Source organism: Pogoniulus pusillus, chromosome 18, assembly GCF_015220805.1.
Source record: "Pogoniulus pusillus isolate bPogPus1 chromosome 18, bPogPus1.pri, whole genome shotgun sequence".
Taxonomy (NCBI): Eukaryota; Metazoa; Chordata; class Aves; order Piciformes; family Lybiidae; genus Pogoniulus; species Pogoniulus pusillus.
The window spans coordinates 11,587,638-11,601,633 of NC_087281.1; the positions used below are offsets into that span (position 1 = coordinate 11,587,638).

General features: G+C 35.1%; 1 protein-coding gene across 2 annotated transcripts in view; it reads left to right on the forward strand.

The window, feature by feature from the left end:
- LRPPRC (leucine rich pentatricopeptide repeat containing) overlaps positions 1-13,996 on the forward strand; it is a 96,727-nt gene that overhangs the window by 41,037 nt on the left and 41,694 nt on the right. For both annotated transcript variants that reach the window (XM_064158399.1, XM_064158398.1), the window contains exons 20-25: positions 359-472; positions 1,624-1,754; positions 3,064-3,149; positions 4,759-4,963; positions 12,354-12,478; positions 13,067-13,173. In XM_064158399.1, the coding sequence (XP_064014469.1) occupies positions 359-472; positions 1,624-1,754; positions 3,064-3,149; positions 4,759-4,963; positions 12,354-12,478; positions 13,067-13,173 (768 nt within the window). The remainder of the gene's footprint in view (positions 1-358; positions 473-1,623; positions 1,755-3,063; positions 3,150-4,758; positions 4,964-12,353; positions 12,479-13,066; positions 13,174-13,996) is intronic.

A 13,996-nucleotide genomic window follows, 5' to 3' on the forward strand; every position in this document is an offset into this window, starting at 1 on the left:
ACTGCTTGTAATGGTGGAGTGTCAAGTTTTACATCTCTGATTTTAGCTGAGTGGAGATGGAAGAAAAAACAGGCTTCTATTCCCTGTTTTTCTGAACACAACAAACTGAGTGCAAGAGAAACAATAATGTTGACCTTTGTAGATCTGCTACTTAATGCCTTTTTTTACTGTATTCTGAATCAAATCTTCAATTAGTGTGTACTATCTAAACAGATAAAAGCACTTTAAATGATGAAAAAAAATCTTGGAGTATCAAAGAAGATAATTATTTTGCCTGTCTGTTAATAAAGCAATACGACAAGTTGTTCAGGGAAGGGTGTTTTTGCAATTGACATTCTTTCTGTTACCTCTATTTAAGAGTGCTAAATCTGACGTGTCTGCTTTGGAGAAGAAACTGGAAAAACGAAAAGCTGAAAACCAGCCTATTACAGATGTCTTGAAACAACTCATACATGCTCTTTGTGAGGAAGAGGTATCTTAAGCAATGCAGAGATAATTGGAAACACACAGCTGTATTTTTAGAGGAACATAAATGACTATTATGGAAAGACATAGTAAAGCAAAGACAAGTGCAGTGCTTGAGGTTTCATGGTTGATGCTTATAAATCAAACATAAGTGCAAAAAAGCAATTAAATCGAAAGGTTAACTAATTTCAGCAACACCTTGAATGACATGTTTTGGGGGGTTGCTGAAGTTTGTTTACAATAATCTGCAAAGTGAATGATAGTAACAGCTGTGATAGGTTTATCATACATGCCAAATGTCCTTTCAAGCCATGGCTCCGGTCTCTACTATCTAGATTGTCAAGCAACTGATACATGCACTAGTCATTTGCAATTCAAATATTACTAGGTTGTTAATGCAGGGATTGAAATTCCATTTTCCTGCAGGAGGAAAGCTCTTCTGAGATAAAGGCTCTCTTGCCTTCGTTCGGCAGGCGTCCAGCTGTAGTTTACATTCATTTAGTGTGTCTGTAATTTGTGGGGTATCACCACACTTTTATTCAGTTTCTTGTTCAGTATGATCATGCCTATAAAGCTGTGTATATATAGGAGTAAGAGTCATGCAAATGACAGCACAATATTCTCTGGTGCCAAAGAGTACAATTTGAAAGAGTATTTCTCAACTGTTTATACAATTTTTTGCATCTGAAATGAGAGTAGAAGTAAACACCGCTGTAAGTTCGAAGTGGCCAAATATGTGAATAGCAGTGTGTAAAAAAGGGAAGCTTTCTCTGGGATCATTAATTAGATTATTATTCTTCCACAATAGTCATGTTATGTGCTTGGCAAATTAAAATTGTTAAGAATTCCAAACATATAAGAACTAATTTAGAATTTGGGTTAATAATCTTTATACTTTGTTTAGATTAAAAAAACAAGTCCTGCATTAAAATAAAATGAATTAGAAATCTGCTCTAAAGTTAATCTGAAAGATTTTTGTTAGAAAAATACTGATTTCTGCAAAATAACTTCCACTCTTAAAATTTGCTAATGCATTGTAGCCTCGTGTTTAGTTTTAAACTAAGAGCACTGAGGCAGTCATTTAGCTGCACGTTGAACATACAAGAATCATAATGTCATATTCCTCTAGTTCACATCTTTGCTTTGTTCCTTTTTTAGAATATGCAAAAAGCCCTTGAAGTGAAAGCCAAATACGAACCGGACATGGTTGTCGGTGGCTATGCAGCTTTAATAAATTTGTGCTGTCGACACGATAATGTAGAAGAAGCAATGAACCTGAAAGAAAAAGTGTAAGTATACCGGCACTGAAACATGTCACAGAGATTTATGCTGATACACAGACCTTGTTGAATTAAGTAGGTTGAGTATTAACCCCGTCATCCATTTTTAATTAGTTAGCCCCACCAATCTATGTGCATTTAAAACAGTCGTAGGTGTGGTTCTTTGAAACAAAATTTGCTTTATATAATGAAACATCAGAAGCAGCTCCTGGCTATGGTGCGTAATTATTTTTGTTTAGTAGTATTATTTTAAAAAGCAAAGTACTGTGTAGGATCTGCTATTCTAAATGTACATAGTGTTAACATAAGAGTTTGTCTTAATTAAATGGGAAAAAACTCACCCCATATTATATGTTAGGAAGCACCTACCTATTTAGAATATGCTGCACAATGTATATTTCCTTAGCAGTGTTTAAGTGACACTACTGTAAGACTCAACAAGCATTCTGCTTTCAGTTACAACTTTCAGAGCTTTGTATCTTAGCTCCAAGCTTAAACGAACTATGCATGACCTGTCCTACAGCAAATTCTTGCAGGTCGTTGTTTGCTCCATTTTCTCATGAAAGCCTCCTTTCAGTCTTGATGCTACTATGACTATAGAAGAAGTTACGTCTTACTTTGAGGTTTTCTGTGTCATGCACTCACAAATTACTTGCTTTGGTTTTACTGTAGGTTAGCAAGTAGGTGCTTATTACACTGTACTAGTGTTTGAAATTAGGTGAAGTGATTGATCTATAAATATCAAGAAATAGTCTGTTCTGCAAGTAATTGCAAGCTTTGGCTTTGGCCATATTACTGCTTGCATGAAGTAAAGTTGTCTTCTACTGGAGCTTTGCTGCAGCAGCACATTTTCACTTTCCTGCCTCAAATGTAGTGCAATATTGCTAAGGAGTGGCTCTTTAACAGCAATACATTGCAAAAGCTGCAAAATCTTAGGGTTTAAGTTGTTACTATAGGCGAATAGTTTCATATTCTTTATTAAAAATAATATAGCCCTGCCCTGGCCATGTGGACTGACTTTTCTTCCAAAGCTTATGTGAGAGAACCTGTTTTGTGCAATAACTACCAAAGAATCAAACCATTTAACTATTTTAAATGCAACTTTGGGGCTTTAAGGGTAGGAAGGTGCATGGATAGTAATTCAAATCGTATTTTGGTGGTACATCTTTTAAAGTCTCTTAATTTTTTCCTTTAATACTTATTATAACTTTTAGGTCCCGGTGCTGTTTTGTTATGTAGTTTTAAAAAAGCAGTCTTTAAGCTGAATCTGTGAGCTGTGAACTTGTGTTGATTCAAATCTTAATGACTTAATTTCTAGCTTCCCTAAGGATTCACCTGTTGCTCTTGATACTGGGAAGTATATAACACTGGTAGAAGCCTTGGGAAGGCACGGTAGAGTAAAAGGTAATCCATTTTCTTTCACTGTGTATTTCTGCTATATAATAAAGGTATCTTGCCTCAAGAATAAAAATGTGAGTTGATATTAATGGTATATCATGTTCTGAAAAGTGCTTGAACATTTTGCATACAAATTTGCATGTGAATTCAACCAGAGATGCTTGGACAGTGCAGGCCATTAGTTTTAATGGATTGGCAAGCTTGTCATTTACATTTGCACAGCTCAGTGCTTTTTGCATTTCTGCAGCTAGTTTTTATTAGCATTGCTGTTTGGATTGAGTTTGAAGATCATGACTTATGGCATAAATTGCGTATGTGCCTAGACTAATGGCTTTGTTTTTGCTTAAGAAGGTCTGAAGGCTGAACATAAAATCTATAAACATAACCTTCTCATAAGAGCCAAGTACTGCAAAAAATCATGTAACTTTTTATGAAGTGTGTGGTTTTTCTGTTAGTAGTATTTTGTGCTACTGAATTTTAGACTCCAATCTGTGAAACTTTCCAGAAATTTGGGCTTTTAATGAATGTTCTGCAAACTGCCTGTTCTGTATTTCTAGATGTTTGCATCAAGCTGTTAGCTTTTTAATTTCTGTCGTTTAGTCTAACACAATTCTGTAATTTACATAATTTGGCTGATCCTTGAAAGAACTCTAGACTGTCATCAGCTTCTGAAGGTGTTTCTCAATATCGAATTCTGTGATTTTATAGAAGGCTTCAACACCATACACACATCATCCAGACATAGCCACAAAATGTTACAATTTTACATCAAACACTATTCAGTGTAATTTTTTTTCTCATAAGATCTGTCTTAGAGATATGTCTTGACCTGTTACTAAGCTTTATTTAAGAAAAGTAGAAAACGAAGCTGAGGTATTCTGAATCATAAATCAGATGATGACCAACTCTACATTTAAATCAGATGGAAAAGATTTGCTTGTTTTTAAGGAAATAAATGCCCCTCAGAAAATAAAACAATTCATAAATGTATCCAGATGTGAAGTGGTCAAAACGTTCTGCCCATGCAATAGTTAAGAATGTTCTAAAAATGCTCTTATTCCATATACCAAAATGTATGTTTTTGCCTTGCTAATGAAGCTTAATGAACCTAATGTTTTAACATGCAGTCTGTTGGAAAGCTTTCATTGGCTCTCCTTGGCTAATTAGTATCGACACAGCAAACAGGCCCTATCGGTATCAGACCATTAGTCTGGCTGTATATACAGTGTAAACATATCTTTATTATCTGGCCTCGTGACAAGCCATCTGCTGAAGAAACAATGGAGTGATTTAGCAGATGTTAGCATTGAATGATAAAAGCATCCATTTAGTAGAATCTTGCAGCTATAGGGCAGACTGTACAGGGTTATGTGGTGCAGAGTGGGCACACAGTTCCTATCTATAATTTGTAGTCAAAGTTGCAGCAAAATGATAAAACCATGCTATTGTGGATTTATAATTGTAGTCTCGTTTAGAAATGCAAGTAGTAATTAACTTGAAATCGGCATTATATGCCAGAATTTACATTCCTGCTGTGTTTGAAATGCTGTTTTAATAGCAGTTTGTTTTCCCTACATGAAATTACCTAAGGGTCTTTTGTGTTGTTTCATTGTAGATGCTATTAACATTCTAACAGAGATGAAAGAGAAGGATGTTCCTATCTCAGACAGAACAGTTGCATCTTTTTTCCGCATTCTTAATGCCGCTGCCATGCGAGGTGAAGTTGAAACAGTGAATCGATTACATGAGACCATTGTGAACCTGGGGTTGGCAGACACTGCTGTCCTTCATTCCCCTCTGATTACAGTTCACCTTGAAAAGTAAGCTGTGTTTGGACTTCTGATGAAAGAAGTTGTTACTATTTATTTGTCTTAATATGACCTGTGTATGCCATACACAGCTGCTCGTGCTTCAAAGTGCTCCGGCACATAAATGTGCGCATGTGCATGTGTTACTGAAGTGATCACGGAACGGTAATCAATGAATATGTTTCCATCAATTATGTGTTACATTGTGGTCTCTGGAAACAGCAGCTATGTTTTATGGACACATCAGAGATCAAGTGGGTATATGTTGAAATATGCTTATTAATTAGTTGGTTCTAAAGTCTGTTTGACAAGATAACTATTTGAAACATGATAGGTATATTCTCAGGTTTTGTGGTTAAGCAGCATGTGTTTTCCCATCAAAACAGCATTATTTTGCTGTGCCATCCAATACATCACCAGTGATTTGAAGGATGGTTGTTGTACACAGAAATATTTTTAATTCACATAATTAAAATAATTTGACATTACTGCTAGTAGATTCCTGTGTTACTGAATTTAAAATGCACAGTCTGGTTTGTCTGTTGTGATTTCTTTCATCTATATATACTTTTACATCCGTTAACAGAGAAAAGGAAGTTCATTCTGGCAGGAAGTATCTGTAATTCTATGTGTCATGTTCCTTTGCATAAATTTTTGTTATGAGATACGTGATATTTAAATTAATGTAAGTATGAACTATAGGATGGTTTCTTACTAAATTGAGCCAAGAGTTCCTTTTCGTTTTCTTTACCTTAGGCACAAGTCTTTTCTTTTTCCATTGTGTCATTTATGTAGTTAGTAAGTGTTCTGGGTGTGCAAGGTCTGTAGAATGTTTTCTGTATTCAAAATTCTTGTTAAAAAGATACAGCTCTTGGTAGGTACATGTACACTCCTAAAAATAGTACTTTAGATGAGCCGTCAGTAGTTAAGAACAGAGCATGCATCCTTTCAGTCACTGCCACTGCCCTGGCACTAGACAAGACAGATGTTTGTGTGAAAGTAATGTAACTGCACTCGTGTGTAACTAATGTATTGGAGAAATATCTGATACACATTGCAGTGTACAGTAGGAGCATCTGCATTTTACATAACTGCTTTATACACCTTGACATGCAAGTTGCATGTGGTGCTGCTTTGATTCTCTTCAATTGAGAAGTAGAATGTGATGACGTAAATAGGGATGTAATTATGTGTAGATACAAAGAGGGACAATCAGGAGTGCTCTTTTCATTTGATTACACATTCATTTGGATTATAAACTTTTTATAAAGTTTTACCAAACATCATATTAATATATAGGGACTTATCTTAAAGGACAAAGTAATTCCAAACTCTGGAATTGCATGGCTGCAAGTCACCGGTACACACACCTAACTCTTAACATATTTTATATGTATACATTTATGATAGAAAGTAAGCTTATTTCCTGTGGAGTTTTTGCCATCTTATGGCTGTAGACACTTGTTTCCTCTCCAGTGTTTTGACACTTGCTTCCTCTCCAGTGTTTTAACACTGGAGGAATTTTTTCCCTTATAATTTGCTTGTAAGGAATAACTGAATTGTGCCCTTTTTTTCTTTTCTTGGAGATGGTTAGTTTTTGAAAGTTAGGAGTGACTGAAATAAGCATTAGTCATTTCTTTCAGCAGTTGTGCTTACTATTTGCTATCCTACATCTCAAGTATCGTGTTGAAATGCTGTCATTTAGCTTCAGGTCGTCAGCATGCCCCTGAAATTAGCTCTGGGTTATTTTTTCCGTGTTCTGCAGCAGTAGCTGTGCTAGTGATTTGCGGCGTTAATTTATTTCAAACTTTTTAACTGCTTGCAAAGGAATCTGTGATTTTCTTTTGAACAACTGCCTGTGTTAAATGTTTTCATCTACCCCTTTTTTTTTGTACCCAGTCCTGAATATCCTGAAATTCTAGGACATGTTAAAAGTGGCAGTTTGCAGCAGAGCATGAAAAATAGGAAGAAATCACACTGTCTTTGAGAGATTTTTTTTTTCCTCTGAGTAAATTTCAGGAGAACCACTCCTCTGCTTTTAACTATATCATCTGTATTTATGACTGAACAGCTTTTTAAGATGACACAATCACATTAAAAATTGAGGCAGTCCCTTCAAGGTGGTAAAGCTGCCATGGTCAAGTATGACAATTTTTGATTTCTAAAATCTTCAAGGATGTGAAAAGCTTGTACTTTTCTGTAAAAGAGCTCTTAGGAACTGCCAGCTGCTAAAAATAAGAAAATGTTCTGTTAACCAATACCTGCTAAAATCTTTGAAGGATTGTGATTTTGCCTTCTACATTTTCCACCATTTGTCAGAAGAAACCTATTAAAACGTGAACCATTTTACAAAGCTGAAAAGGTTAGTGAAGCTAACGAACTTGCTTCTGTGCTGTATTTGGTAGTGACTGTTTACAGGATGAGATACAGAAACCACTCATGACTCTCTTTATGAAAGCCTGTGTCTGAACAACCAAAAATAGGGAAAAACCACCAAGGACTTAAAACCTTGACGTGGTTCCTGTCTTTGCATTAACGTAAGTTTGTTTCTCCTCTCTTTGAATAATATTACCTCTGAGAAAAGAAACAAAACATCTTAAGGTTTGAAATTTACTAATTCTTGATATTAGAAGCGCCCTCAGGCAGGGACAAGAAAACTTGCAGGCAAACTGGGAAAACACTCTTACAGACTGTACAAACACAATATTTTGTAGTTTTAAGTCGGTGAATTCAGGCAGTTGACAACTGTATTTTAAATGGTCAAAAGGCTATGGTTAAATTGTGTTTCTTGAAAAGTGTATTTTAATATTGTAACAGTGTGAAAATACACTACTAACAGAATAACGTACCCTGTTTAATAGTGTCACAGTGTATTTTAATACAGCCTGGTAGAGTAAAGCACTCTATGCTGGTTTGTGATTGATGTGATAGAAACCCAAACCCCGTTTTGTTTAGTTTCTTGTGTAGTAGTTACAGTATGAATGCAGTACCTCAACAGTTCTCCTTCTGTTGTTTTCATGTGGTTAAATTCTCAGAATCACAGAATTTTGTTGGAGATTATTCTGTAGTGTGTGCAAGTTAATTGATTTTTTTTCTTAAAAATAAGCATCTTTTTTTTAAATGAGGTGGTATTTTTAATGGGACCAAGAAGCACTCTAGGAAAGAGAGGGCTTTTTTTCCTAATTTTTAACAACTTTATTTTAAATATTTGTATTAGAACTTTTTGCATGTTACAATGAAATTAGCGACATTTGCCTCTCTTACTTCATTACTGCAATTAGGAATTTAGCATCATCAGTGGACAAAAGTGTCTTATTTGCCCTATGGGGACAGTACAGTGATAAGATGGTTTTTTTTTTTGTCAAGGATCATTGGGTCATAATTAAGTTACGTTCATGGCTATTGCTTTTTGAAGGATGATTGGTAAATGACAGGCTTCATGTGCTTGGTACGGACAGTGTTCACTCGGATTTTTTCTCCCTCTGTCAGAAAATCCTGTTGAGTCTGATAATGTAAATGTGGCATTTTATTCTGAACAAAAGAGCAGGGAAATGAGCTATCTTGTCTAATCATTCAGTTGTTTAACACCGACTTCCAGTTTAGACTCAATTGGCTGGAAAGCACTTGACATGTGAAGTTAGTGCTGTTCGGAACGCATGTTTGAGTAAATTTTAAAGTAAGTGACAGCTAAATTGCACCTAGGGAAATTACAAAGCCTTCAACACAGTTAATTTTTTGGGGAGGATTAGTTGTAATTGCAACACCAGTCTCCTTGAAGATTCCTTAGTATGGCAAATGAACAGAAAAACATTTAGCTCTTTCAAGAGCCCGTTCTCTTTTAGCAGAGTAATTTTTTTGTAAAGCCGATTGTACCTTGCTGAATTGACTTCCCTCTACACTAACGTCTGCTTCAGATTTGTAGAGAGGGATTTGTTTTACCAGTCTACCCTCCACCCCCACCTGAGAGAGTCCCTTTTTTCTTTCCTACCTCTCTAGTGATTTCAGGTTTGAGAGCTTTTCAATCAGTAAACCCCTTAGGTAAATTGCCACTTCGCTAAAGCTTTATGCATAATGTTGCAGCACTTCATTCCAATTAAAATCAATATTTGGAGTCTTATTTTTATCAGACAGACTCTCTGGTTGGAAAAGTTGTTTATTACAAGTATAAAGGGTTAGATTTAGTGCTACATTCTTGAAGCAAATGGGGAGTGGCTTGCTGGAATTGAAGGGGGATGTTGCATGTGTGCATGTTATAGCCAGACCTGCTGCAGAGTGCATTCAGAAGACACTCAAACATCTCAATAATTTTGCCTCTTCAGATAGCTTTGTGTGAGTAAAATTGCCCACAAAAATAATATGGAGGATTGTGCCCTTAGTATCTTGGACTTAACAGGCACCCTAAAAAGAAACCAAATAGATTCAAAACCTTATGGTGTCTTAACACCAGCATCAATGTAGTTGAAAAATAATTGCCAACATAGAACTCTTCCAGGGCCAAGTATAATACAGTGATGACTGAGATTCTTTCAGAAATAGTAGTATATTGTATTTTTTGAAAAACAAGTTTCAGTGAGAGTCAAAATACACCTAATCTTTAAGTGGAGCAGGTATTGGCCCTGAGTGACTTAAAGCTGTAGTGTCTGGCCGACTCAAAATGAAGAGTGGATTATCTGTGTTCACATCTTAAATACTATATTGTCCAAATTGACACTGGAAGTAAGAATTTCCCAACATGCATATGTGTATACTGGCATTATTACCTTTGTTTTTCACTTGATCCACAATAATTAATTTGTAATTTTGGACCAGGCTTTTAATGTAATGATGTAGTAAGTAATTTTGGGAAGCTAAAAGGGTCTTACAGATGTGTAAGTTAAGACAGGAAGACTGCTAAATATTTCCAAATAAGCAGCTGTTTGTTAGTTGAAGGTCCATATGTCTAAATAGTATTGTCTTGAAATGTGAAAAATCTGTTTCTGTGCAGTTTGTTTTTTTAAGGTAGACAGTCATAACAAGAAACATTAAAGTGGTACCTATAATCGACATTTGGAGTCTACACTAAGTTCCTAATTTTGATTTTAATTCATTTACTGCCAGAATTATAAAAACTGCTTACAAAAGTAGCTGCTGGTACTTGGAATTAACCACAGTTTTTGACAATTAAGAAATACTACAGGTTGTTGCATAAATCATATTAACTCAAATAGAAACACAAGTACAATGCCTTTGTAGAGGCTGAACATGTGTGGCTTTTATTGCTTTGTAATTGGTTATTGCCGGTTTTATCACTTACCTGTTCCATAAACCCTAACTCTGGGTGACTGGTTGGCTGCTTGAATGCAACTGAACAAATATATCAGATTTAGATTAAAAACAAATGTACAGGAAGTTGGTGTGCAAGATACTGACCTCCTTAAATGTGGACTTATTCAGGCATCTTTGACCAGTAGGTGCCAGTAACAAGTACATTATTTCCTTTCTTTCCCCTCTATTCTTTGCTTTCTTTTTTCTCTACATGTACAGTAGTAGTGCCTTTAGAAGTGTACATTTCGAGACCAGAAATCTGTTAATGCTCCTGTTTGAATGACACTCCAATTACTCGTTCATTTATTGATAGCTTTGACCTAAAAGCAGTCACTTCATTCCTTTAGGAATACAGCTGAGACAATACTATGGCTGTTTAAGTATCTGTGCAAAGCTAGATTTACCACTGAAAACTTGACTGTACAAATGTTGGTGTGCCTCCTTAGGAACTTGAGTGGCTTTTTTGTAAAACTGGAGGTTTTTTAGATGTTAACTGAACTTGCATCTAAAGCAGCAGAAAAGTACTGATTATATAAAGCTTCATATCTTACTGTGGTAACTACCATAGTATTTCTCTTTTATGACAGTAATCTAGCTTGCAACATCTACTTGCAGTTTTGAAATTAACCTGTAATTTAGTCTTCACCCCAAATGACAAAAATTCAAATGACTCCATGGGGTGCCAGGAGATGCACTGTAAACAGGTCTCAGTAAGGGGGTTAAGGTAGAAATCCATCATCACTTTGAGCATGCAGGTATTAGCGAACAAAATTACTTCTTCTGTCTTTTAAAATATTGAAGATATTAAATGAAGATGGTAGTATGTAGTAGTCACTTCATTCTTTGAAAAAGTAAAATTTGTGCTGCACAGGCTGGAGAGGAAAGGGCATCTGGATTTGGCTTGTCCTAAACGCTAGTATTTTTATTTGTTAAGGTTTGGTTGATCAATAATCAAGTTGCTTCAGGAATGCAAAATCATTCTTTCAAGTCAGTTTTATTATAGCCTTCAACTGCTGCTCTTGAGTGATTTTTTTTTCCATTTTTTTCCCCACTGTTTTATTGTTTTCACAATTTAGAGTGTTAGTTTGTATTTACTGTTGTTTTAAGATCCTGATCTGATGATTTTCATGGCATTACTGAAGGTGTGAGTACTGTATAAGTAGAGGAAAATTGGTGAAGAACAGAGATAACAAAAATGGAAATACTATACTTGTCACTGGTACTTACTGCCCAAAGGCTCCTGAGTTAAGTGCATTTAAGGTCAGCATCCTATTCACTAATTTAGTAATACCATGGATATAATACTATTGCCATGGCTCTGTGACATGGATAGGACAGTATAAAATATATTTTGCACCTTAATATATTGTTGAATTAATTACAAAAGTTATGCTTTTATTGCAGAAAATATATGTTAGCTTCTGACAATTATATAGAATGCAAAAATGGTAGCTCTTCAGCTGTTATAAAATGGGAATTATCAGATGATTGGTAGCTAATGTATTAAGGAGTAAAAAAAAAATAAAATATATATATATAAAAAGCAATCTAAAGAGCTGTGCTTATCTTACCTAACTCTGAAGATCTATACTGAAATAAAAGTGCAATAAAAAACATTTTGAAGAGCTTGAAAATGAAAAATGTGCAGGCAGACATTTGGAGGTACTATAATGTGCACAATATTAATTATTAACAAGAAAAATAGAACTCTTAAATGAAAATTGAAATGGCCATAAAATTGGGAGTTTCAGCACACTACTCCATAGCAGAAATTAAGAATTTAAGATTAGATACCTTTGGTTAATTTGTAGTGAATAATAGTCATGCAATCAAACAATACAGGGTCAAGAGGTTTAAGTGTAAATCTGTAGTTCTGTTTTCATTTCTGTGGCTGCCAAGCATTCTTGGTGTTTATTTGTAGGAAAACTTCAACTGTTGTTTAAAAATAACTGTAGTAAGTTGAGGGAAACAAATACGCTCTTGGATTATGGAATAACAAATGAGTTTTCCCTGAAATTTGCAAAACTAAAATGGGTCCAGCATGGACTGCTCCTACTCAGAATGTTTGATTTATTCTTGTTTTATTTGGTTCCACAAGGGATGACATGCCTGCAGCTCTGGAAGCTTTAATCGACTGTTACAAGAAGTACGGCAAAGTTCTTCAGCTTCATAACGTCTACTGTAGACTGATAGAAAAAGGAGATGCTGATCTTTTGCAAAAGGGTTAGTTGCTTGTGGTTAAATCTTGTCTGGTTACATGGATTGTTTTCTGGAGGCTTTTCCTCCAGGGTTTGAAAATTCATTCCTTTCCAGTGAAAGAGGCAACTTAGATGGTACTTGCATTCTTCAGATTTAGAACTATTTTTCAGTGTCGAAGAATCCCAGTATTTGGGTAGTACAGCATCAAGCTCTCAGAGATTAGTGTTGATGCTTACTCTAGCTGTGTATATTGCTATTAAGAATCAACTTCATAGTAACACAACACACTAGTAAGAGACTTTTGCTCTTTGGATAGTTATGCAGTTAAGAAATCCTTTATCTTCACTCTGTACAAATGGAGAATGCCAATCTATAATCTTTGCTGAATAGAATTTAAAATCTATTGCAGAATGTTTGAAATATGCTCGACTGCAAAGCTACAGCAAACTGGGTAATAGGTTATAGGCATTCCATATGTTTCAGATTTTTTTCACCTGTAGCCTATTGCTAGCTTTATGATACTTAGAAAATGCCACTATAAAAAATATCTGATGAATGTATAAAAATGCTTCAATATATGTAGTAAATTAATGAGTTTTGTTCTTTCTTTAGTTTCAGATTTTATAAGCAGAGAATACGGTGACATGATGGCTCTTTATGATCTCTTCTTTGCCTTCTTGCAAACAGGAAAATACAAAGAGGCCAGGAAGGTCATTGAGGTGGGATTTTAACCGCGGTACTCTAATCGCGCCGCTATTTAGACTCTTAATTAGAAACATTTAAAGTTTTTAACCTTTAATTAGACTTGTTCTGATTCATGTTAATAGAATTCAGTCTCAATAATTAAAAAAAAACCTCAACTAGCTTTATTTTCTATAATTATAGCTCAGAAACAAGACAGTCTTGTATATGGAAACTGTTTCCTCACTTTTTCAAATTTGCTGTTATATATCAAAATGATATTTGCATATTAAATATTGGATTGTGAAACAATTAAATTAAACTGACATTCCTGGGTGTAAAGTTGCTAATCCTCTTTCAGAAGGAATTCTTTGTTCTTAAAAGCACTGGAATTTAATTTGTTGCAGACCATGCTCAGATTTATTTGTAATGCTTGTCTTCAAGTTAATCAGCCAAACAAGCACTGTCTGCTACTGTTTGGCATTTAATTTAGCATTTCTTCTCTCTTTTTCAGGATAGTAAGCAGCTTATAGAAAGTGGTAGGTGACAAACTTGGTCTATTTAGGATTAGTATATTTTATCTAGACTTGATTGAAATTGTGTTTACTGAAATTGATAAGTCAAAGGGGCTGTTGCAAAGTCTGCCCAGATGGTGATTATTTTGTCTTCTTAACATAGTTGTGTGTTTATAAACGGTGCATAAGTTTTTGGTTAATGGGTGGAAAGAGATGTCTTGTAGAAAAAGTGACATGTAGTTCTCATGAATTTTGTGCTATGTACATACACAACTCTGTAACCTGGGTTTTCTTGTGATTTTCCCCCCGCTCCTAACACAAAGCGTACTTTTTTTTCATAATTCCT